Source organism: Mustelus asterias, chromosome 19, assembly GCF_964213995.1.
Source record: "Mustelus asterias chromosome 19, sMusAst1.hap1.1, whole genome shotgun sequence".
NCBI lineage: Eukaryota > Metazoa > Chordata > Chondrichthyes > Carcharhiniformes > Triakidae > Mustelus > Mustelus asterias.
The window spans coordinates 77,223,919-77,250,524 of record NC_135819.1 but is presented as its reverse complement, the minus strand read 5'-3'; the positions used below and the strand labels follow the sequence as shown (position 1 = coordinate 77,250,524).

Below are 26,606 nucleotides of genomic sequence, written 5' to 3'. Positions count from 1 at the left end.
ATTTAAATCCTTAAATATTAACATGGTGAATTTACAACTCTTTCAGTCTCACAACACTGTGCAAAAATGTTTCTTTTTTTTATTCATTCGTGGGACATGGGCGTCACTGGCTGGCCAGCATTTATTGCCCATCACTAGTTGAGAAGTGGTGGTGAGCTGCCTTCTTGAATCGCTGCAGTCCACGTGCTGTGGGTTGACCCACAATGCCGTCAGGGAGGGAATTCTCTTATCCTCTCTGTTCTAAATGTTTTACATTTATATAGTTGTACAACTATATCTGGATCAATGGAAAAATGACCACAACTCTACAGAACAAGCAAATGCTAATCGTGCCAACTATTTGTGGTTCGTGCAGTTACCACATTCAGCCAGCAACTTAAAAGTTGCAGTTGCCTCTCGAAATAAAATGCGTCTGATACCTGTGGAACATAGTCTACCGAAGTGGATGAGCGCTTTTTCTTTTGGACAAAACAGGACCTGCGCTTTTTCCTGCGCCTGGCAGGTTTTTTATTGTTGCTCTCTATGCTGACGTGTCCAACAGGTGGTCTGATGATTTTCTTCTTTTTTCCATAGTAATAAGCTGGGACAAAAAAAATTAAAAATGGTACTCAATGAATGAACGTACAGGAGATCATCATTTCCTTGTTATTATTGAAAAGGAGATCAAACGATTAAAATCTACCATGCAGGTGAAGCTTTAACCGCAGAATTTTATACGTCAGGTTAGTGAGCAATTGAGGTGATTGTATTGCTATCGCTTTTCACCTTATGAAGTTGACAACTTGGATTTGTAACACACCTCAAATGACAAGGTCCCTCAAGAAACTTTTATGCCACTTTATAACTTCACTGGTATACCATTCATCATTAAGGCATTTTCAGAATAGGTTTTGTATACATTGTCCAAATATTTCTTAAAGCTGTTTCAAGTTTATTTATTAGTAGGACAAGTCGGCTTACATTAACACTGCAATGAAGTTACTGTGAAAATCCCCTAGTCGCCACACTCCGGCACCTGCACTGAGGGAGAATTTAGCATGGCCCAATGCACCTAATCAGCACATCTTCCGGACTGTGGGAGGAAACTGGAGCACCCGGAGGAATCACACGCTTTCGGAGCTGTTGCTCCCTCATCAGGCCCTGACTCACCTGATGAAGGAGCAGCGCTCCGAAAGCTCATGATTCCAAATAAACCTGTTGGACTGTAACCTGGTGTTGTGAGCCTTCTTACTGTGCCCACCACAGTTCAACGCCGGCATCGCCACATCACGAGAACATGACTTCGCACAGACAAGTTTAAAGTTTATTTATTTGTCACAAGAATTCTGACATGAACACTGCACTGAAAATCCCCCAGTCGCCACACTCCGGCGCCTGTTTAGGTACACGGAGGGAGAATTTAGTTTGGCCAATCCACCTAACCAGCACGTCTTTTGGACTGTGGGAGGAAACTGGAGCATCTGGAGGAAACCCACGTAGACACAGGGAGAATGTGCAAACTCCATACGGACAGTGACCCAAACCGGGAATCAAACCCTGACGCTGTGAGCCAGCAGCGCTAACCACTGCACCAGCATGCCACCCCAGTGACCCAAGCTGGAAATTGAACCCAGCACCCTGGCGCTGTGAGGCAGCAGTGCTAATCATTGTGCCACCCTACAGCTGCAGGATGCACATTAAAAAATTTTAAAGTGTTACTTCCCATTCGTTATTCATGTAGCAATCAATAAACATAGCACCAACAACTGCATATTGCAATTAAGTGGTACATCAATATTAATCCAAAGTTGCTGCACGCAGAAACACAAGAGTTGAACAATTAGGAAGGTGAAAAAGCAAACTGTTCCCAAAACACACTTAATGCTTTTCTGCAATCAATTTCCAAGATGTACAGAACACCCTGTACTGATTTCCTCTCCTTTCCAATTCTTGCCTTACTTCAAAGTCCTAGATAATAGAAAGAACTCAGTGGCCCAAGAGGATACAAATTACATTTTAATAAGACTAAAAGCCTGGATTCAGAGTTCTATTAGCATGAAATGTATTGTTAAAAAAAAAGTTTGAAGCCAGCAGAGGCCTTTATGTTAACTGTATCGAAAGATACATAATTAGTAACGCTTGCATTTATATATGTGCAAAGAAGCCATTTACTTTCAACAGACTCAGAAATAATAGCTCACTATTTCCAACCCATGTACGCTGACTGTTTAGTCACAATATGTGGTTGCAATATTTACCTGGTGGTAACACTTACTGTATTTTGTTTTTGTGTGAACGGAGCAATTCTCGGGGCATTTGTCAGTGACCATGAGTGGTCCAAATAGGTTTGGGCAGCATTCCAACTTCATGCAAGTCCTTCTGCAGAAATCTGCAACTCGGTCCGCCGTCCTCACAATTTTCATAATTGCCCTGTACGTTTTCCCTTTGTACCTTGGAATAAATGATACAAATAATTGACTTGAAATAAGTTATTCATTATTTCAACCATACAGGCCTGGAAGATAACGATTTTTTTTTGTTTCAATACTTACATTGCTTAAAAACCAGGAATCTGAATATTACGTGATTCACTTGAAATGGGCTACCTGCAATCTAATTTTTCTGTACTCAGTTGTGACTAAATGTGAGATCAGAAACTTTAATGCCTTTCGTGATAAACACTCGTCGAGCCACACAAGCTTCGTGAATTTATCCAAAGGGCAGCTGAGCCATACCGACCCAAATATTCCCACACTTGCAATCTCGGTCTGTACACGATTAGAAAATCTTAGCCAGAGCAGGGTGTTACACTTGCCCCTTCACAGCTCCCAGATTAGGGTGGCAGAGTGGTTAGCACTGCTGCCTCACAGCGCCGGGGACCCCGGGTTCGATTCCAGCCTTGGGTCAGTGTGTGTGTGTGGAGTTTGCACGTTCTCCCCGTGTCTGTGTGGGTTTCCTCCGGTTTCCTCCCAGGGCCAAAGCTGTGCGGGCCAGGTGGATTGGCCATGCTAAGATGCCCCTTAGTGTCAGGGAGACTGGCTAGGGTAAATGCATGGGTTTATGGCAATAGGGCCTAGGTGGGATTGCAGTCGGCACAGACTGGATGGGCTGAATGGCCTCCTTCTGCACTGTAGGATTCTATGATTAGCAAGAGGAGAGTGAATCAGAGTTCTGGCTGCCATCGGCTATCCAATGATGAAATGTTAATTGAAAAGTACCCATTTTGCTCAACTACAAAAGATACAATTAAATAGAATCATAGAATCCTGCAGTGCAGAAGGAGGCCACTCAGCCCATCGAGCCTGCACCGACCACAATCAACCCTAATCCTAACCCTAACCCCATGATCCCATGCATTTACCCTAGCTAGTCCCCCTGACACTAAGGGGCAATTAACAGAGCCAATCCACCTAACCCACACACCTTTGGGAGAAAACCGGAACACCCGGAGGAAACCCACGCAGACACGGGGAGAATGTGCAGACTCCACACAGACAGTGACCCAAGCTGGGAATCGAACCTGGGTCTCTGGCACTGTGAGGCAGCAGTGCTAACCACTGTGCCACCGTGCCGCCCCAAAGTATTGTTTAAAAGGTTAAAGTATTTTTTAAAAGGTTAAAACAAAACTTCTGTGATACCAAACTAACAATAATGTGAAAACATAATCCTGCAGATAAAATATCACCACTGAAGCATCATGAGCGGGAGAAAGAATTTTACTACTTAAAATAAATAAAGGATGTTTCCATTAGTATTTGTGTAAGTCACAGATTAACATGTTCCTTGAACTTGAAGCACACTATTCTTTGCAGTTACACCTTTCCATTTAAAGATCAAAATATTTTTGATCCTGGATTTTGAGATCTGTCTGGTGTTTAAAATCCTCTTTATAAACTGACAAGTCTTCAGCGGTTTGACTCTTTCTGCGGCCTTGGATTTGCTGATTTGTAATTACTATTCAAATAATACATCCAAGGGAACAGAAACACGTTTGCTACACATGCACTTTATCACTCAGTTGATCAAACGTAATAATTTGCGTCAGATGTGAACAATGTACTGGAACAACAGCTCTTTACTTCAATGAAAAGAGTACTAACGAAATTAGAACCACCAAGCTGAAAGCCAGAAAACAGGCATTCGTATCAATATTCAAGCAAACCTGTCAATGGTAAAGTAATCTTAGTGCTCCTTGCTTAGATTATAGGCAGCAACAACTTGGATCTGTAGAGAACGTTCAGTGTTATAAAAGCTGTCCAGATCACTTCTCAGACATGCATGGTGAAACTGCAGGCTGATCCAAATGGGGTCTTGCAAAGGGGCAAGCAAAACCTTGGTCAAAATGACCAAAAGGGAAGGAGAAAAGATGGAAAGCCAGAGGTGTTCAGGCAGTGAAATCAAGGGCATGAGCCCTACACAGGTGGCACGGTGGTTAGCACTGCTGCCTCACAGCACCAGAGACCTGGGTTCGATTCCGGCCTTGGGTGTCTGTCAATGTAGAGTCTGCACGTTCTCCCCGTGTCTACGTGGGTTTCCTCTGCGTGCTCCGGTTTCCTCCCACAGTCCAAAGATGTGCAGGTTAGGTTAATTGGACACGCTAAATTGACCCTTGTGTCAGGGGATGAATATTTAATAGATTAAGTTAGGATACAGGTGATATTTTTGTCACGATCACGGATGGTGGAAGATGGGAGGGCAGTCAGGAGAGAATTGGAACAGTGAATTCTGGAGCTAACAAATATGAGATGAGATATCAACAACCGATCATAGAATCGCTACAGTGCAGAAAGAGGCCACTCAGCCCATCGAGTCTGCACCGACCACAATCCCACCCAGGCCCTATCCCCACAACCCCATGAATTTACCCTGCTAATCCCCCTGACAAAGGGACAATTTAGCATGGCCAATCCATCTAACCCGCACATCTTTGGACCGTGGGAGGAAACCAGAGCACCCGGAGGAAACCCACGCAGACACGGGGAGAATGTGCAAACTCCACACAAACAGTCACCCGAGGCCAGAATTGAAGCTGGGTCCCTGGCGCTGTCAGGCAGCAGTGCTAACCACTGTGCCACCGTGCCGCCCTGATAGCCTTGGTGGTGGACCTGTAGAAATGCTTGTTTCCAACATCCACCAGAGGCACAGGGTCAGCCTGGGACCCTGTGCCAAAGGTGAGTAAGAATGGGATGGGAATTGCAGGGGTGGGATTTGCACGAGGGGAGGAAGTGGTTTCCAGTGGCCAGCTTTTCCTAGTGCACAGGACAACAATGCACCAGCCATTTAATCCCTGAACCACCATTAAATTGCAGTGGGCTCATGGATACTAGCTGTTTATTGGCTCATTAGTGAGCCAACTTGACAACCCACCACCAGTGGCTGGGAACCCCTTTGTCAGTCCCTTCAACCCTCCACATAATCTGGGGAGGTTTTGCCACTGATGGGAGATTGACGTGGGCCCTCTCCCAAGATGAAGTGGGCCCGGCTGCCATGTTTCCCATCACGACGGGCTGGATTAAATCCAGCCTAGTGTTTCTGAATTCCTGAATAAGCACCTTAATATTTACTTCCTTACAGCAGAAGAAATTCGAGCACAATGTGGAAGTTGTTGATATTTAACTGGGAGATCACACTCTGGCCTTGTGCAGCAACTTATTTATTTTAGACAGAAGATATTCTGGTCATGCCTTCAAAGCGCTTGAAGCAAGCACCTCTGAAGGGGTATAACATATCTTCCAATGACTTACTTAAGAAAAGCATGTGCTGAGAATGGTGGGACAATGGGAGAGAAAGCATCGTCAGGCACAGCACAAAAGTGCTACATGGATTTAAGGAAATTGTAATATATTGGAGAAATTATCTACTTTATAAAAATGATCACTTTATACCAATTAACTGTTTTATTTCGATGCCCTACTACAATTTAACTCAAATAGTCACTGTATGTACTGCATTAAAACAATAAAAAACCTCAACTACTTGGGCTTCTAGTCTCTTACATGCTACTTATGCTTTTATGTACAAAACACTTTTAAGTTAATTGACTACAGTACTTCAATACCAATATTAACATACACTACATAGATAGAAAATCATTAATTTATTTTATTAAGAGCTGAGTTTCAAACTGGTACTTAATAAAAGCATAAAACGTAATACTGTACTTGGTATTCCCTTGGCAACTAATTCTACAGATACACACTGTACAAAGGAATAAAAGCATTTCCTATCAACAAATATTCTGTTAGAGTTGTGCTAAGCTTGATGGTACAATCTAAAATGGTATTATTAACTTGTCAGGATTTTGTTCTTTACAATGGTAGTGCATGTACAAACTCAAATAAACCATTCTCAAAAATACATGCCTATATCTGGATATAAAAGAGCTAACTTGATTTAAAAAAAATAAGTAAACATTAACTTTATGATGCAATCTACAGTGGTGTAATGGTACTTTACTGGACTTGCAATCCAAAGGCCCAGGCTAATGAAGGTAGAACTTAAACTCAATTAATAAAAACCTGGAATTGAAAAACTGGTCTCAGTTACGGTGACAATGAAATTATCATTAATTGTAGCTAGTGTGTCCTACATACGACACCAGACGCACAGCAATGTGGTGGACTCAATTGCCCTCTGGAATGGCAAGACACTTCATTCAGGATCAGCAATGGGTAACAAATGCTAGCTTTGCCTGTGGCACCCTCATTCCATGGCAGAATAAATTAATAATGCAGCATCAAGGAATTGTTTCTTTAGAAAAATCGTAAACCTTAAGAAACGTGCAAGCAGGTTTTTCCAGTGCATTTCACGTATAAATGCCTGCAACTCTTGTGCTTCATCTGTCTGCTAAATTAGACAGGTGTTAACTCATCAACTGTAATTGGGTTAACATCTGTCTAACAATAACACACAGAAGAATGTAAAACAAGCATGTTAAGTGCTAATGGAGGGTTATCACTGACCTGAAACATTAACTCTATTTTGCTTCACAGATGTTGCCTGACTTACTGAGTACTTCAAGCATTCTATTTATTTTTATTTCAGATTTTCAGCATCTGCAGTATTTTGCTTCTGTCCGATGTTAAGTGCTCAGAGGCAACCATGGCAAATTGGAAAATTCTTTCAAACAACCCAAGGGAAAAAAAAGTAGATATTTCCTTTGTTACCCAGGTACTTACTTACTTCGAGAAACAAAGCACTCCAAAGCTTTCAACAATGCATCATTCACACCCAAGTGAAAAAATCTATTTTTCCTCATCTTAAAATCGTATGAATGCAAAATAATATTCTTTCAATAGAAGATTATGCAATGTGTAAGAAGGTAGCTATTTATTTTAGAATATCACACCCCAATGTGAAAGAAATTCCTAGTTATCCGAGGGAAAACTGGACTGCAAAACATGATAGGAATGTCAAGTAACATTAGTTAACAAGGCAGCAATTACAGAGGCAAAAGGCTATTTTCTACATGAAACCCCAAATCTCAGAACATCAATTCATTAGAGCTAATATTTTAGAACTTCCTGACTTAAAATAAGAAAGAAGTCTCACAAGACCAAGTTAAAATCCTACAAAAGATCGTGAATGTAGCCCAATCCATCACGCAAACCAGCCTCCCATCCATTGACTCTGTCAACACTTCCCACTGCCTCGGCAAAGCAGCCAGCATAATTAAGGACCTCACGCACCCCGGACATTTTCTCTTCCACCTTCTTCCGTCGGGAAAAAGATACAAAAGTCTGAGGTCACGTACCAACCGACTCAAGAACAGCTTCTTCCCTGCTGCTGTCAGACGTTTGAATGGATCTACCTCGCATTAAGTTGATCTTTCTCTACACCCTAGCTATGACTGTAACACTACATTCTGCACTCTCTCATTTCCTTCTCTATGAACGGTATGCTTTGTCTGTTTGGCCCACAAGAAACAATATTTTTTCACTGTATGTTAATACGTGACAATAATAAATCAAATCAAAAAAATAAATCAAATCAAATCAGATGTATTTGGTAGCATGAGCTTTCGGAGTGCTGTTCCTTCATCAGGTGAGTGGGCCTGGTGTTTAATCTGGTGTTGTGAGACTTCTTACTGTGCCCACCCCAGTCCAACGCCGGCATCTCCACATCATGACTTAAAATAAGACTGCTCTAAAATTGACTCAGCATAGTCAAATGTATCAGCAACAGCCTTGGTATTCCTGGTATAAACTCGGAGCTATGGCTTAGGTGCCAACAACTCTGTAATGATGCACTAGCTGTCTGAGGACTAAAAACATAGCCAATTTGCTTTGATATTGTAGGAAGTGTGGGTTCTAGTAATGGGTTGGATTGTACCGAGGCCAGAGACAAAAATTGGGTTTTCTTACAACTTGACAAACTGTTACATATTCCATCAGTGTTCAGACTATCATCGAGATGCCACAGGTGAATATCTTGTTTTCTTGTGAACGCATAAAATGTGATGAGTTTTGCCAACTGTTTTTGCCTCATTGTAGATTAGATGTTTCCATCAAATCAAGCAGCTGAATGTTTAACTGAAGAGTGCATTAAATCTTTCTGTATTGAAAGTGGATAGACAATATCCGCATTCGCCACATCTGAAAGTTAACAGGCTAAAAGTCTGTCCACGTCTGCCTGAATTGTTCCACTTTTAAACTGGAAGCTAACCACTCTGTAAATTACAGAGAATAATGCCACTTTTATTGGCCTCTGTGATTCAACAAAGAGCAGGAAAACTTCGGATGATATATGGGATGCTTCTCCAGAGGAACATAATAAGACACCAACATATGATTTATTATAGCAGCATTTTCCAAGAGACATTTGCATTGGATTTGTACAATAGGGATGCAGTCTATTTTTCAGTGTAGTTTCCAGGGATGCCTGATTACCTCTTCTTCCATCGTGAACTGACATTCCAAATTCAGAGTCAGTTTTCTTTAAAATACAAGTTGCATGCACGCTCTCTCTCTATATATGTTCTGTGCGTATGTTTTTTTTAAAGTGATTACCTTCAATTAATACATTTTGATGTCTTTTACAGTAATGTACCAACATGTGCACTTCTTGAAGATTATTTTTCAATCAGGAACAATCTGCTACATTTATCATTTCGCAGAATGTGCAGCAGCCAGTCTGAACACAATACTCACCAACTGCAAAGCAGTATTGGACACCTTATTCCATAATATGTGCATCATACTTAATGGTCAAAAAGTGCTCACAATTAAAATACTGTTTCCTTGTTTCAATTGCAAAAATGAATTAAGCTGATAAACATCAATGTTGTGGTTTATAAGGTGCACAACAGCACTGGTGGCCAACTGAAAAACAAGTAAGTCACCTTTTGCAACCTCTTATCCATTGACTGAAGTCTACACTTCCCGCTGCCTCGGAAAAGCAGCCAGCATAATTAAGGACCCCACGCACCCCGGACATTCTCTCTTCCACCTTCTTCCATCGGGAAAAAGATACAAAAGTCTAAGGACACGTACCAACCGACCCAAGAACAGCTTCTTCCCTGCTGCCATCAAACTTTTGAACGGATCTTCCTCATATTAAGCTGATCTTTCTCTACACCCTAACTATGACTGTAACACTACATTCTGCACTCTCTCCTTTCCTTCTCTATGAATGGTATGCTTTGTCTGTATAGCATTCAAGAAATGATACTTTTCACTGTATGTTAACACATGTGACAATAATAAATCAAATCAAATCAATATCACTCAGTAATTTACTCATCAGGAAGTCAACCAGTCACATCTTCATCGAAGCAGATACTGTTTGACTTACTTAGCTTTTAGTGTCTCTTCCTGACAGTTCCATTCTGGGTCATCCTCGAGTTGTAACTCCCGGAGCACTCGGCCTGGTTTGTAGGCTGCATTAATCAACAGAGTGAGAACCTATTTCAAAGGCAAAAAAAATTACAAAAATCTATCCTAAAGCCAGTCTTTTCAAACTGAAAAGTAAAATATCAAGACTGTGAACATCTTGTCTAAATATTTTTAATATCAAAGAATCATAGAATCTGTACAGTACAGAAGGAGGCCATTCGGCCCATCCAGTCTGCACCGACCACAATCCCATCCAGGCCCTATCCGCATAGCCCCATGCATTTACCCTACTAATTCCCCCTGACACTAAGGGGCAATTTAGCATGGCCAATCAACCTAACCCACACATCTTTGGACCGAGGGAAGAAACCGGACCATCCAGAGTAAACCCACACAGACATGGGGAGAACACGCAGACTCCACACAGACAGTGACCCAAGCTGAGAATTGAACCTGTGAGGCAGCAGTGCTAACCTGACTAACCCACTATCTGAAATTGTATAAAATTCTTACACAGTTGGTGACAATAGTGAAAAGTCTAGCTTTAACATAGCGACAAATGGAAATTCGAAACACATGGCGCTACAAGGGAATATATTTCTACAGAATATTTTACCTATGCTTTCCTTGGCAGCTAATATCCCAGATCCAGTTTTTTGCCAAGGAACTATAATTTTGAAATTTAGGATCAGAAACCTTTCCCAGTTCTCTCATTACTGGGGATCCCCTGATAGAAACTTATAAAATTCTAACAGGGTTAGGCAGGGTAGATTCAGAAAGAATGTTCCCAATGGTGGGGGAGTCCAGAACTGGGGTCATAGTTTGAGGATAAGGGGTAACTGAACTGAAGTGAGGAGAAATTTCTGTCACCAAGCGAGTGGCGAATGAGTGGAATTCACTCCCACAGCAAGTAGTTGAGTTCAAAACGGTGTGTGATTTCAAGAATAAATTAGATATAGTTCTTGGGCCTAAAGGAATCAAGGGACATCGGGGGGAGCATCAGGATATTGAATTCAATGATCAGCGATGATCAAAATGAATGGCAGAGCAGGCGTGAAGGGCCGAATGGCCTCCTCCTGCTTCTAGTTTCTACGTTTACTGGCCACGTCATGGGGATGCATTTTACGTGCCCCTGCCGAGTGCGTTTTGGGCGGGTGAGCGGGGAAGGGGGTACCTAAAACAGAGAGGTACCCTACCACCTACCCGCCCACTCTAAGATCACCTCTATAATACCCAGCCCGCTCACTATATTCAAATAAGTATCAAGGATCAATTAGGCTGGTTATCAAGCTTTTTGACCTAGATAATACACTGTCCATACCATCGGAACGACCCAAACCTTCCCTGCCCAGGAACCCGGACTTACCTACTCCTGGGATTCATGGGCATTCTTTCTTCTCCTGCAGTACCGGCAGTGGCCACTGGCACACTCCTGGCACCATCAGGACTGCTGGCCAATCTAATTGCCAGCACCTCCAGAGGGTGGGACAGTGCTTCCCTAGCGAGGCACGCAAGTCACACATGACCCTTGTTTAGCCACCCCACAATGTTCTATGGTTGTGGGGTGGGGTGGCGTGGAGCATGGCAGCTCCGTGCAAGGTTGTATATTCTACCCTTTCCTGCCACATTCATCATTTTCCTTATTGCCACCTTGTTCTTTTGCTTTGTCTTTTCTATTTATCAGATCTTCCAAACTTATTTAGTTTAAAACCCTCTTTGGCTGAGTTTCTGGATTAATAGTCTCGCGATAATACCACCAGGCCATCACCACCTGTTATACACCAATCTTCGAGCCATGTAATTAACTCTCTAATCTGATTTACCCAATGCCAATTTGCTTGTGACTCGTATAGCAATCCAGAGATTACTATCTTTGAGAGGCTGTTTTTTAATTTAGCCCATAGTCCCTCAGCAGAACCTCTTTCCTAGTTCTAACTATGTCATTGATACCTACGTGGGCCACTACCACTGAATCCACCCCATCCCAGTTCGAGTTCCTATCCAACCCAGAAGCACATGTCCTGAACCCTGGCATTGGGTAGGCAACACGTTCCTACTCTTGGCTGCAGAGAACTGTGTCTATTCCACTACATTCCTCTTAATTCCCCCTGCTTGAATGGCTTCCTGTCCCATTGGGCCATGACCAGTTTGCCCATCTACCCTGTAGCCACCACTTTCATCCATACAGGTGGCAAGAACCTCGGTCGGACGATTGGACACTTGCAAAGACTGAAGCTCCTCCACTTCCACCGATGAGCTCAAGGTAAAAAAAATACTTATTTTAATCCTCAAAGTGGCGAAGAAAGCCGATATTGGTTTAAAGGGATTGATTTGTATAACATATAGAATGATTAATTGCATCCACAGTGAATTATAACCTCAGTTCAGGGTGTTAATAATTTGGTCGCTTCTGTAAACAATCCCTGCCAGGCCCTATCCCCGTAGCCCCATGCATTTACCCTAGCTAATCCCCCTGACACTAAGGGGTGATTTAGCATTGCCAATCCACCGAACCCGCACATCGTGGAGTGTATGGGGAAACCGGAGCACCTGGAGGAAACCTGCGCAGACACGGGGAGAATGTGCAAACTCTGCACAGTCAGTGACCCAAGCCAGGAATCGAACCCGGGTCCCTGGCGCTGTGAGGCAGCAGTGCTAACCACTGTGCCACCATGCCAGTCCAGTGCTGTGCCTCAAAATTCTTTGAATGGTGACTTTCCTCTATTTTCCAGCTCCTGGCCTTCTTTCAAGTTGCCTGCTAATCAGCAAGGCAGCAGCAGCAGCCACCATCATGGCTGCCATCTGCTTTTGGTGTTGAAGTCAGGCAGGCAGCTCCTCTTGGTGTCTCTAACTGGGTGCCGAGCTCGCCATCTGGCAATTAGACCATATATATTTAAAAATCTAATTGCAAGAGCGACACAGCTCAGGCAGGGGTCAGAACCTGGGTTCCTTCCAGGTTTTTGGGGTCGGACAACGAGAGGACATGTTCCCTTTTCCTCGGTGCTCTGCCTCTTTTCTTTCAGCCCACGTCCAATCTTTGTTGCCCCTTGTGATGCCTTGCCTTTATATTGTGGCCTGTTGCCTTCTTATCCCCTGGGCCTTTTGTTTATATTACTCATGTTAGTTTTTTCGGGGCGGTTGGCTGGCGGGGGGTGGAATAAGTGTGTTGGCTGGGACCTCTAGAGGAAGAGGATGGTGGGTGCGTGGTTCTGCCGTACCAGGTGTCAGCTTCCCAACCCAGTTTTGGAAATCTGGCCCTTTGTCTCAAACTTGCATTCCCTCACTGTCTTTTCCCTGTGCCTTTGATCCCATTCAAACCAGCCTCCCATCCATTGACTTAGTCTACTCTTCTCGCTGCCTTGGAAAAGCAGCCAGCAAAATTAAGGACCCCACACACCCCGGACATTCTCTCTTCCACCTTCTTCCGTCAGGAAAAAGATACAAAAGTCTGAGGTCACGTACCAACCGACTCAAGAACAGCTTCTTCCCTGCTGCTGTCAGACTTTTAAATGGACCTACCTTAAGTTGATCTTTCTCTACACCCTAGCTATGACTGTAACACTACATTCTGCACTCTCTCGTTTCCTTCTCTATGAACCATATGCTTTGTCTGTATAGCGCCCAAGAAACAATACTTTTCACTGTCTGTTAATACATGTGACAATAATAAATCAAATCAAAATCAAAGAAATCACTCTTCCTGTTTTAATTGCGCTCTTACCTACATTAGTCAGATTCTGATTGATATTCATGGGCTGGGGTTCTCCTGTCCTGCCTGCAGTGCACCTGTCCACGGGTTTCCTGCCAGTGTGGGGTTGACATCAATAGGAATTCCCATTGACAGCTGCGGGAACAGAGAATCCCGCCGCTTGCAAACAACACGCCCCCTCCCACCGGCAGGAAACAGGCGGCTGGGAGGTCGGAGAATCTCGGCCATGCTCTTTTGCTGCCAACTTTACTAAGATACACAGTTACTGAACTGATTTTAATTACTTAGTGTGGAGGTAGGATTTCAACAGGTCATCAAGTTTCAAATCTGCAACCTTTGGGTTTCATGGTTTTATTCAACAAAATATTAGCTATTTTGAAGCATTCCGGTTAGCTAGGTAATTTGGTGGCGGCATGGTGGCACAGGAGCAGAACGGTGGCACAGTGGTTAGCACTGCTGCCTCACAGCGTCAGGGACCCAGGTTCAATCCTCGGCTTGGGTCACTGTCTGTGCAGAGTCTGCACATTCTCCCCGTGTCTGCGTGGGTTTCCTCCGGATGCTCCGATTTCCTCCCACACTCCAAAGATGTGCAGGTTAGGTGGATTGGCCATGCTAAATTGCCCCTTAGTGTCAGAGAGACTAGCTAAATGCATGGGGTTACGGGAAGAGGGCCCGAGTGGGATTGTGGTCGGTGCAGACTTGATGGGCTGAATGGCCTCCTTCTGCACTGTAGGGATTCTATGATTGGATTTAAACTTTTCCAGCTAGCCTACCTCCTTCAGAACGAGCACACATTTCCCAGGTCCAACCGACTGAGGAAGTTCTGCTATTCGCCCTTTGTTTAGATACGGGCCCGAGAAACAGCGATGGTTGAAGTATATTTTGGAACAGCAGTACTTGCCATTTGTAGTACCTACGGAAAGAAAGAAAATAAGCTTTTCCATGATTCCAATTTTGTTACTAATGTCTATATTAAAATTGAGGAGACTTAACTATAAAACAAACCTACAATGTAAAATTTTAAGAACTTTTAACAGTAAAACCAAAGGGAGTAGGTGATAACATAAATGAAAAGCAAGGATTCAAATAGAAATAACAGATACAATTACTGCTGTGTGATATGCAGATATACAACATGATCATGGGCGGCACGGTGGCACGGCGATTAGCACTGCTGCCTCACAGCGCCAGGGACTGGGTTCGATTCCTGGCTTGGGCAACTGTCTATGTGGAGTTTCCACGTTCTCCCCACGTCTGCGTGGGTTTCTTCTAGGTGCTCCAGTTTCCTCCCACAGGCCAAAAATGTGGGGGTTAGTTTGATTGGCTATGCTAAATTGCCCCTTAGTGATAGGGGGATGTCCGGGGGATTAGTAGGGTAAATATGTAGAGTTAGGGGGATAGGGCCTGGGTGGGATTGTGGTTGGTGCAGGTTCGATGGGCCATATGGCCTCCTTCTGCACTGTAGGGATTCTATGATTCTATGCTCTGTTGAGAAAAGCAAAAAAAACCCCAATTTAAATTTGGGACAGGAAATTGCCATGGAGGTAGATAATGGCTTGCAGCAAACTCTCTGGATCAACAATGTACGGCCCAGGCTATTTCAACTTTAGGGTCTCTTGAAAGTTGCCTCAGTTGGTTTTCTGTCTGGAACTGGCAGGAAGTGGCAACTGGCCAGCACTCAGGGGTCCTTCCTGCCCCAAAAGGAGTGTGAAAAAAGGTGAAAAGATTTACGTTTCTTCAACTCCTTCAGTCCTAACTCGACCTGACATGAAAACCATAACCAACTCCCCCACGCATGTATTAAAATAACAATAGAGCTCCAGTTTCAACATCAGAGCCCGATCTTCACATTTAACAGGAGAAACTGCCATGCCTGTCTCATCTGTGAAGAGGAGTGGACTAACATCCTAGCCTATGTAATTAATGAGTCCTGTAGCTGAATTTTAACTGTCTGCTTTCCAGCCAGCGGGTGGGAATCCGCCCCCCCCCCCCACCCCCGTGGGATTCCCCCCCTCGGCACATTTTGCGGTGGCAGCGCAGCATTGGTCGGTGGTGGGATCTTCTGGTCCTGCTGTTGTCAAGGGGCTTCCCATTGTTTGCACCCTCTGCCGCCTGGGGAACCTGCAGCAGGGGGTCGTTGTTGGTGGGACCAGAAGATCCCACCAGTGGGAACAGCCAAAAACCCTCGGCCGGTGACTGTGTCAGGGACGCCCTTTAAGTCGACATTCAAGTGCTGATAATATTTATGCCCAATTACCATCATATATAAAATACTTTTCAAAGCATCAATATAGGACTGATCCAGTTTGCATGTTCCAGCACAAATTAATTTAAATTAAATATTTAATTTCAATGTCATGTCAATTTAATGTCAATGGAATGTAAATACTATTCTAGCCAATTACGTTTTCTTCCTTTTCCTGCACCACGGACTGGTGGACCCAACTAACATCATGTTCTATTTTCTGATTTATTAAAATGGAGCAATTCACCAGGTTCACCAAGAACAGAACTAGGCATAAACAAAACTCAATATCGAGGGTAATCTTAATCTAACCTGCCCGGCAAGTAATTGATGGGATTAGATTGGCTGCAAGTTTTACAAAATTTGCAATATATTACACAGAAAATAATTCAAGCGAAGAGATGGTTATTTCACCCTCTGAGCTCATCCCACAGGTACTCCAATTCACCCAGTCGAGCATAATGGTTTTCAACTCTTATCACTTTAGCTGACAAATGTTTATCAGTCTTTGAAAAGTACTCAATGATTTTAAATTTACTTTTAACAAATTTATAATCCTGTTCCATTTTCCTCTTGGATTGATTGACTTTGAAATTTCTGTGGCCACTTCAGCCGAGCCCTCTCAACGTTCTTCTCTATAGACTGTGGAGTTCAGCTTTCCCCAATCTGTTCTCAGAGTTCAGCCCCCTTACAATCTCGGATCATTTGGATATTTCAACTTTTTTTCGCAACCCCACACATTTACCACGGCTAATCCCCTAACCCACACATCTTGGAACATTAAGGGTCAATTTAGCATGGCCAATCCACCTAAACTGCACATCTTTGGACTGAGAGAGGAAAGTGGAGCACCTGGAGGAAACCCACGCAGACACGGGGAGAATGTGCAAACTCCACACAGTCACTCAAGACCGGAATTGAACCCGGGTCCTTGGTGGTGGGAGACAGCAGTGCTAACCACTGTGCTACCATGCCAATTTGGTTATTCATGTGTAATCGTACTCTGCCCTACTTGCTTAAGATGTGCATGTTAGGTGGATTGGCCATGCTAAATCCTCCCTCAGTGCACCCGAACAGGCGCCGGCATGTGGCGACTAGGGGATTTTCACAGTAATTTCATTGCAGTGAAAGCCTGCTTGTGACTAATATATAAACTTTACTTTAACTTTTATAGTTGATCCATTCCACGCTCTCGGGGATCCAGATGACGCTACACATCCGTTGGCAAAAACACTGTGAAGTGGTGGGAGTCAAGTGACAAGGACCTCTCGCTTATGAGACCAGTAATATAGCCCTGCTGTACCGCAAAGTCAGTGTGCTTTTAACCATCTAACTAGCAGCATCGCACACAAGCTGGACTATTGGGAAATACGTCACCACTTACAAATGGGGAAATAAACCAAAAACACCTAGTTACGGGCGGGTGGTGAGGGGAAGAAATTAGGGGATGTTTAAATTAACCCCCTTCCTGTCGGTAACAATATCCTAGGGAGACACGGTGGCACACTGGTTAGCACTGCTGCCTCTCAGCGCCAGGGACCCGGGCTCAATTCCCAGCTTGGGTCACTGTCTGTGGAGAGTCTGCACATTCTCCCTGTGTCGGTGAGGGTTTCCTCCCACAGTCTGAAAGACGTGCTGGTTAGGTGCATTGGCCATGCTAAATTCCCCCTCAGTGTACCCGAACAGGTGACTGGAGTGTGGGGATTTTCACAGTAACTTCATTGCAGCGTGAATGTAAGCCTACTTGTGACTAATAAATAAATAAACTTTAAACTTTCATGAGGAAACTTACCAGCTTCTGTTGTAATAGTGCAAGAGTCATGAGGGACGGGCTCCACAGGTACGGAATGAAGTCTATTCATTAGAAACAAAACAAGTAAAATTCAAAAATGCAAGCCTGACAACATTACTATAGCCTTCGTAGAAACCAAGTTATCCCGTTTAGTCAATTGCTCATCGTAACTAGTGCGTGTTGTGAAACTGAGCATAGCTGATTCAATCCATTCAGCTTCCCACTCGGTGGGTTAGAATAAAATTATGCCCGAGGTGGTTCTGTTGTCCTGAACTTTAAGCCAAGGTTTGGATGCCTCAAACAAACAACGTTTTAGGAAGCTGTGCTTGTCCCAAAGTTGTGTCGAGTTCAAAAACATAAATCTGTAAACATGGCACAAGGGCGACACGGCGGCACAGTGGTTAGCACTGCTGCCTCACAATGCCAGGGACCTGGGTTCGATTCCCAGCTTGGGTCACTGTCTGTGCGGAGTCTGCACGTTCTCCCTGTGTCTGCATGGGTTTCCTCCCACAGATCGAAAGGCGTGCTGGTTAGGGTGCATAGACCATGCTAAATTCTCCCTGTGTACCCGAACAGGCGCCGGAGTGTGGCGACTAGGGGATTTTCACAGTAACTTCATTGCAGTGTGAATGTAAGCCTACTTGTGACACTTATAAATAAACTTGAAACATAAGAATCCAAAATGTAAACCACTAACACAGTCCAAACTGGACTTCAGTTTTTATTCTAAAACTCAAACTATCTGAAAACTATTTTAAGTATTCTTTTTGTGCAACTTTTCCCCATGTCCTTAATTGAGTGACCATACATGTGACAATTGGCAGGCTGTTAATCTGTGCTGAAAAGCAATGATGTTCAATTATTGTTTTAAACATAAAAATACAATTACTTTCTTAGGGTTGGATTATATTTTTAAATATAAATTCATTATCGATGAACCAGGCAAATTGAAGTGTTCTGAGATAAAGTGGTATTGCACAAATTTATATCCTTCGCGTGAGTTCCTCCTTTTTTAATCATTCGTGGGACATGGGCATCGCTGGCTGGGCCAGCATTTATTGCCCATCCTTAATTGCCCTTGAAACTGACTGGCTTGCTAGGCCATTCCAGAGGGCAGTTGAGAGTCAACCACATTGCTGTGGCTTTGGAGTCACATGTAGGTCAGACCAGGTAAGGACAGCAGATTTCCTTCTCTAAAGGACATTCGTGAACCAGGTGGGTTTTTCTGACAATCGACAATGGTTTCATGGTCATCAGTAGATTCTTCAATCCAGATTTTTTTTTATTGAATTCAAATTCCACCATCTGCCGTGGCGGGATTCGAACCCGGTTCCCCAGGACATGAAATGAGTTTCTGGATTAATAGTCTAGTGATAATACCATTAGGCCATCACCTCCTCATCTTCATGGGTAGCTATTGTGGAGGCAGACATCAGAAATGAAGTGCTTCCTCCCTGCAGCATGACATCATCAGATAGCACCCTCAGTCCTGAGCACTAACAGATGTTTTGAGCACAGGCATCGAGGAACGGGCTTCCATCTAATTCCTTAAATCCAGAGATAGATAATGAATTGTTTTAAAACCTATGCAGAATTAACTGTCTCGTGATTTGTAAGAAAACTTTTAAACCCGATGCATTATTTTACGTGGATTGCCTTTTTAGATTTTTAAGCATTTTAAGATGAAAACGTGGGATATTTAGTGTTGGACATAAAGCTACACTGAGCAGCAAAGGGAAAATACATTTTTCTACACTTTGCTATAGTGCTAACTGTTTGCGACTGATTCTTAGCCCCCACTGTTTCATATTGCTTCCTTTTACCTCACTGGATCAAGTATTCTCTCCCCTCATGAGTCAGAACAACCCTCTCACATTTCACCCAATTCATGTATGAACATGGACAACAGGTGCGATTGGGTAATTTGAATGAGGATCAGGGCCAAATCTAATGCTGCCCCCACCTGATATCCTCATGTGCATTTTCCAAATTACTTCTCAGTTTCCTTTTGCTCCGAGAGCACTGAATCCTTGGTCTGAGATTAACTTGGTTGGCATCGCAAGGGGAGCTAAGAAGTTCCTATGCTTCATTTAGCTTTGGAGCCAGCAGTTTTACTGGGATTTATTTTAATATGGACTATGGAAACAGAGGACACGTACTGATAATCTGGTATTTTTCTGGGTGGGCACGATGGCACAGTGGTTAGCACCGCTGCCTCACAGCGCCAGGGACCCGGGTTCAATTCTGGCCTCGGGTGACTGTCTGCGTGGAGTTTGCACCTTCTCCCCGTGGCTGCGTGGGTTTCATCCGTGTGCTCTGGTTTCCTCCCACAGTCCAAAAATGTGCGGGTGAAGTCGATTGGCCACGGTAAATTGACCCTAGTGTCAGGGGGATTAGCAGGAATAAATGAGGGTTACGTGAATAGGGCCTGGGTGGCATTGTGATCGGCATAGACTCGATGGGCCGAACGGCCTCCTTCTGTGCTGTAGGGATTCTATGAATCTTTGTACGCCAGTACAACAAACAGATTCTGATACAGGCAGCCAGGGTAATAACATTTAAACACACAAGATACATAATTAAATTCTTAACTTACTGCTTTTCTGGCTGTACTACTGCAATTTTCTTCTGCTTCTGGCCTGTGAATTAATAGATAAAAGGATGATGTTTGAGTTGCAATATCTTTCACACAAGCGGTAAGGTTAAGTCAGTGTACTGCCCCAGATAAAACAGCAAGGAGGACACGGTTATCCTTTAAAGGTCTACATGGGTGAAATGGAGTTTTGGCAGTCATGCTAACTGGGCAATATGAATTAGCAGCACAGTTATACTCTGTCACTACCGTTTTTTCCCATGGACTTCATTGATGGATGGTGTCCTCATTTAACTCACACAACAAAAGAGGTCGTATGAAAATCAATCTCAATCTATAAAGAGACACATATACAGCAGGGCCAGCCATTTCGATTGTTCCACTCCCTTTATCCATCCTTTCACTGCATCTGTTTTATTGTCCGTTGTCCAATATCTCGTTTAGTTTCAACCATAGTTTTCTTGGGAGTAAATATCAGGAAGACTGAAACCCTTCTGCCCCCCATCACAAACTCCGTTAGCTAGTCTGCATCCCACATCTCAGGCTAAACCAGATGGTTCATAACATCAGCCCTCTGCTTGATCAGAGTTGGATCTTTCATCCCATATACTGTTTACTCACAAACACCCCCTGATTTCAGCCTGGATTTTCACGTTTGAGGCAGGTAGCAGGAATCTGGAAAATTCCTGAGCTGGTGTCATAGTATCATACAGTGCAGAGGGAGGCTGTTTGGTCCATCGAGTCTGCACCGACCACAATCCCACCCCATAACCTATGCCCATAACCCATGCATTTACCCTAGCTCGTTCCCCTGACACTAAGGGGCAATTTGGCAAGGCCAATCAACCTAACCCGCATATCTCCATGTATACATACAGAGGCAAGAGAGCACCAATGCAGTTCATAAAATGCTACAGTGCAGAAGGAGGCCATTCAGCCCATCGGCCCTGCACCGACAACAATCTGTAGCCCCACACATTTACCCTGCTAGTCCCCCTGACACTGAGCGTCAATTTAGAATGGGCAACCCATACATATTTGGACTGTGGGGGGAAAACCGAATACCCGGAGAAAACCCACGCAGACACAGGGAGAACATGCAAACTCTGCACAGAGAGTGACCCAAGCCAGGAATTGAACCCGGGTCCTTGGCGCTGTGCGGCAGCAGTGCTAACTACTGTACCACCATACCGTCAGGTCAGCTGACCCAGAAACCAGATTTGAGGCCGCCACAGGGACTACTGGGTGCCAAGGTGGCCTGTTTAAAAAGGCCATCCATCTCAGTGCTATGTGGCTTTGTCCCAGTTAATTTAAAAACAGGCCCTCAAGTTCTCCCCTCCAACCAACCCCCATGGCCACTCATGCCATACTGCGGCACCTGCATGCCCATTGACCCCCCCCCCCCGCCTTGCTACACGCTATACAGAATCAATGAACACTTCAGTTAAAAAACTCTTTGTTACTATTGATCAATAAAAATGTCAATTATTCTGACCCTTTACGCTGTAATATAAGCACCTGAAAGCTCCAAATGTTGTTGGTTTGTTTATTTATTTAACAGGTTCAAAGTGAGAGGGGGAAGGTTTAAGGGAGATGTGCAGGGGAAGTTATTCATGCAGAGAGTGGTGGGTGCCTGGACCGCGCTGCCAGAGGAGGTGGTGGAAGCAGGCGCATTAGCAACATTTAAGAGGCATTTGAATGGTACATGAATAGGGAGGGAATAGATGGATATGGACTGAGTAAGGCCGGGGGGGGGGGGGGAGAGAGTGAGCGCGCGTGCGTGCGTGTGCGCGCACGCACACGCCAGCAAAGCTCTTTGAGTAAAGGAGACCCTGGTGAAACAGCAAGCAACCCCGACAGCTTTTGTTTTTGGGGTTCCTCACATGACAAGTTTCCCCCCTGCTGCTGGATGAATATCAGCGGTGGTGGGTTACATGTCCCCAGGAAGACCATTCACGGGCCTTCATGCCACAAACTTAATCAGGACGATTGTCTCTATCTAACACTTCCCGCTGCCTCAGAAAAGCAGCCAGCATAATCAAGGACCCCACACATTCTCTCTTCCACCTTCCTCCAACGGGAAAATGACACAAAAGTCTGAGGTCATGTCCTAACTGACTCAAGAACAGCTCCTTCCCTGCTGCAGTCAGACTTTTGAATGGACCTACCTCGCATGAAGTTGATCTTTCTCTACACCCTAGCTATGACTGTAACACAACATTCTGCACTCTCTCCTTTCCTTCTCTATGAACGGTATACTTTGTTGGTATAGCGCGCAAGAAACAATACTTTTCACTGTAGACTAATACATGTGACAATAATAAATCAAATCAAATGAAAGGAAGGCAGTGGGGTCCCCATCTGCCACATTCCTGCCTGATTAAATGCCCTCCTCATCACATCACATGTGCAAGAACATGGAGTCAGGGAATTCTCAAGAGAATAAGCTGAAAGCAAAGCCGAAATGTAACTTAAGAGTTGTGTGACAATATAATTACATATCCAAGTTAAGAGAGAACAATTTGAACATAATTGGAAGGCCTGTACTGCGAGGTTGAAACTCTGACATCCCTTGGCTTAGTTCATGGGAATACATGAATAGCTTAAAATAGAGGTTATATGTACAGAAGTTGGGTGTACAAACAGTCTCTAAAAAAATGACGAGTCAAGTTATTATGGATTAGGCTTGATCTGAACGTGTTTTGTTTTGGTGATACTTACAGACTGCACGATATGGTGGGGTTAAAGGATATCCGTTCGCTTCACACCAACCAACGGGGAAAATGTCCATTGATTCTACGTCGACAATGTATTCAGGAACAGATTTCTTCGAGTCTGGAATACAATTGATTTAGACGATAAAGCAATTGCTAAAAAAAACTAACCTGCTGCATTTTTGTTTAAGTTTATTTATTAGTCACAAGTGCGGCTTACATTAACACTGCAATGAAGTTACTGTCAAATTCCCCTAGTCGTTACACTCCAGTGCCTGTTTGGGTCAATGCGCCTAACCAGCACGTCTTTCAGACTGTGGGAGGAAACCGGAGCACCCGGAGGAAACCCACGCAGACACGGGGAGAACGTGCACACTCCGCACAGACTGTGACCTGAGCCGGGAATCGAACCTGGGACCCTGGCGCTTGATAGAGTACTTCATAACAAAAAAAATAGGAGCGGCTATTTTAGATTTACTAATTCAGGATCTGATTATGCAAAATGTTAGAAAGATCAAGCAAAGAACCCAATCACACTTCGGGAAGTTAGATTAACAAAATGCATTTTTACCACCCGATGGAGTCCCTCGTCAAAAAACCTGCACAGGTGATGAAGGAGCAGTGCTCAGAAAGCTCGTGATTCCAAATAAACCTTTTGGACTTTACCCTGGTGTTGTGAGGCTTCTTATTGTGCCCACCCCAGTCCAACGCCGGCATCTCCACATCAAAAAAACCTGACTATAGTTTCAGCCACCTCCAGTGAAAACACTAAATCAGAAGGATGAATGGAAGACATTTGTCCAATGTCTTTCTTTACTTCCTCTACTTTGGTTTATGCATGAACTTGAGAAAACACCCACAAGTTATTTCCTTTGCAGCTTTTAATTACGTTTGTTACAATGTGCTGGAGAACGATGAAATTATAGAGGGTTCGAGGAGAGAAATAGGATAATTGGACTATTAAATCCTTGCTGATTTTTTTCCCCAATGAGCAATGTGGCCTAATCTCACACCCCTGCTTAATTTTCACACTTTCCATATTCTCTTCAAGCAACTATTACCTTAATTTTTAAAGAGAATGCATGGACTTTGCTTCAACAGTGTGAAGTGGCAGAGAATTCTCCATTCTGACCATCTTGTTAAAGGAGTTTTTTTTAAACTTGCACATTTGGGCAGCATGGTGGCACAGTGGTTAGCACTGCTGCTTCACAGCGCCAGGGACCCGGGTTCAATTCCGGCCTCAGGTGACTGCGCGGAGTCTGCACGTTCTCCCTGTGCCTGTGTGGGTTTCCTCCGGGTGCTCCTGTTTCCTCCCACAGTCCAAAGGTGTGCAGGTTAGGTGCATTGGCCATGCTAAATTACCCTCGAGTGTCCCCGGAATGCGTGGGTTAGAGGGATTAGCAGGGTAAATATGTGGGATTATGGGGATGGGGCCTGGGTGGGATTGTTGTTGGTGCAGACTCAATGGGCTGAATGGCCTCCTTCTGCACTGTAGGGATTCTATGATTTACAATCTATTTCAACAGATCAAATTGGATGCTTTTAAATGCAAGTTGTCATAAAAGTTGCAATCATCAATCTATGGTAAAGTCACCATAGTCCCAGATGACCACAAGCTGCTTTCTCCTTGGAGGGGGAGGGCTGACTGGTGGTGATTTAACCTGAGGAACACCACACCTCAGGCAAGGGGTAAGGTTGAGAAGGCGGGGCCTTCATGAATAACATCAACCGGGACGGGAATTGAACCCGTGCTGTTGCTCTGATTCACTAACCAACTATCCAACCAACAATCGGTCCCCCTCAATCACCAATATACACAATTAATAAAGTATTACAATGATTCTGTTAGCTAGGTTACATTTTAAAATACTACATCTATATAAAAGCTGATATAGAAACACAGAACACCAGAGGAGAACAATATCATGTAAAACAAAACATCAAAATTTATAAAAAATGGAAGTGTAGTGCAAGTGATCGTGAAATGCACAGGGACTGTGCTGCAAGATGGGCTGAATGGCCTCCTTCTGCACCGTAGGATTCTGTGAACTGCAATTGGTACCTCTTTCTGTATGTATACGTGGAGAAATGATTATGTTGTACCGCATCAATCCTTGAGGGTTTATTGCATTGTTTGTGAAAATGGAAAACAATTTCAATAAAAAAACTTTTAAAAAATACTCCATGGAGAAATGTTACAAGTTATTGTTTCAGCAGCAACTCTGCTGTAACGTACACAGCATACAACGGGAGGTAAAACTCTCAGTAAAACACGCTTTGTTGTTCGTCACGGTAAGCCAGGCTCAGACTACAGATCGTATTAGGCCACAAAAACTGGAAGTCCTGGTACAGCAAGTAAAATTATTTACACTGGAGTGAAAGGAAAGCAAATACCTGCCACTAAAATAAGCTGTGATATCAATGGAAAAGAGATCTGATTGAATAGATGAGATTTATAGCATGTGAAAGTTCATATTTTCATTTACTAAAACAAACAAAAGCGTTTAGAACATAGAAAAGCTACAGCACAAACAGGCCCTTCGGCCCACAAGTTGCGCTGAACATGTCCCTACCTACTAGGCTTACCTATAACACTCTAACTTACTAACTTCCATGAACTTATCTAAAAGTCTCTTAAAAGGCCCTACTGAATCCGCCTCCACCACTACTGGCAGCCGATTCCATGCACCCACCACCCTCTGAGTGAAAAACTTACCCCTAACATCTCCTCTGTACCTACTCCCCAGCACCCTAAACCTGTGACCTCTTGTGGCAACCATTCCAGCCCTGGGTAAAAGCCTCTGAGAATCCACTCTATCAATACCTCTCAACATCTTATACACCTCTATCAGGTCACCTCTCATCCTTCGCCTCTCCAAGGAGAAAAGACCTAGCTCTCTCAACCTATCCTCATAAGGCATGCCATCTAATCCAGGCAACATCCTTGAAAATCTCCTCTGCACCCTTTCTATGGCTTCCACATCCTTTCTGTAATGAGGCGACCAGAACTGGGCACAGTACTCCAGGTGGGGTCTGACCAGGGTCCTATACAGCTGCAGCATTATCTCCCAATTTCTAAACTCAATTCCTCTATTGATGAAGGCCAGCATTCCATACGCCTTCTTAACCACAGCCTCTACCTGCGACGCTGCTTTGAGTGTCCTATGAACCCGGACCCCAACATCCTTCTGATCTTCCACACGGCCCTTAATATTATATTCTTAAGTTTAATTGTATTTTGAAATGCCCGACAGATTCAAAACGTTTGCCCCACATTTCATTTTAACGATCAAAATGAACATTATATTACTGTTGAGGGAGGCGGGAGGGATGAAAACATGAAGATGCTTTGTTTTATTTCTACACCCTCCACTGAAGTGCTTGGTAATACAAATTGAGGGGAGATGGTCGTGTAATGGTAATGTCACTAGATTAATAATCCAGAGTCCCAGACTAATGCTCTGGCGACACAAGTTCAAATCCCACCACGGCAGCTGGTGGACATTGAATTCAATTAATAAATGTGGAATTAGTGATGAGTGGCCACAAAACCAGCCCAGCTACATGATGGCAAGGGCACAGAATGTAGTCTGGGTGGGGGGATTTCAATGTCCATCACAGAGAGTGGTTCAGCAACATACAACTGACCAAGTCCTAAAAGGCATAGCTACTAGACTGGGTATGTGGCAGGTGCTGAGAGAACCAACAAGAGGTAAAACCCCTACTTGACCTCATCCTCAC

At 43.9% G+C, this 26,606-nt stretch overlaps 1 protein-coding gene across 4 annotated transcripts in view; it reads right to left on the bottom strand.

The window, feature by feature from the left end:
* The window catches only part of sfmbt2 (Scm like with four mbt domains 2), a 201,338-nt gene that overhangs the window by 27,404 nt on the left and 147,328 nt on the right, over positions 1-26,606 (bottom strand). For all 4 annotated transcript variants that reach the window (XM_078235921.1, XM_078235924.1, XM_078235923.1 and 1 more), the window contains 7 exons: positions 22,873-22,986; positions 20,155-20,197; positions 17,559-17,620; positions 14,295-14,434; positions 9,772-9,881; positions 2,255-2,430; positions 420-580 (listed from right to left, as the gene is read on the bottom strand). In XM_078235921.1, coding sequence (XP_078092047.1) covers positions 420-580; positions 2,255-2,430; positions 9,772-9,881; positions 14,295-14,434; positions 17,559-17,620; positions 20,155-20,197; positions 22,873-22,986 — 806 coding nt within the window. The remainder of the gene's footprint in view (positions 1-419; positions 581-2,254; positions 2,431-9,771; positions 9,882-14,294; positions 14,435-17,558; positions 17,621-20,154; positions 20,198-22,872; positions 22,987-26,606) is intronic.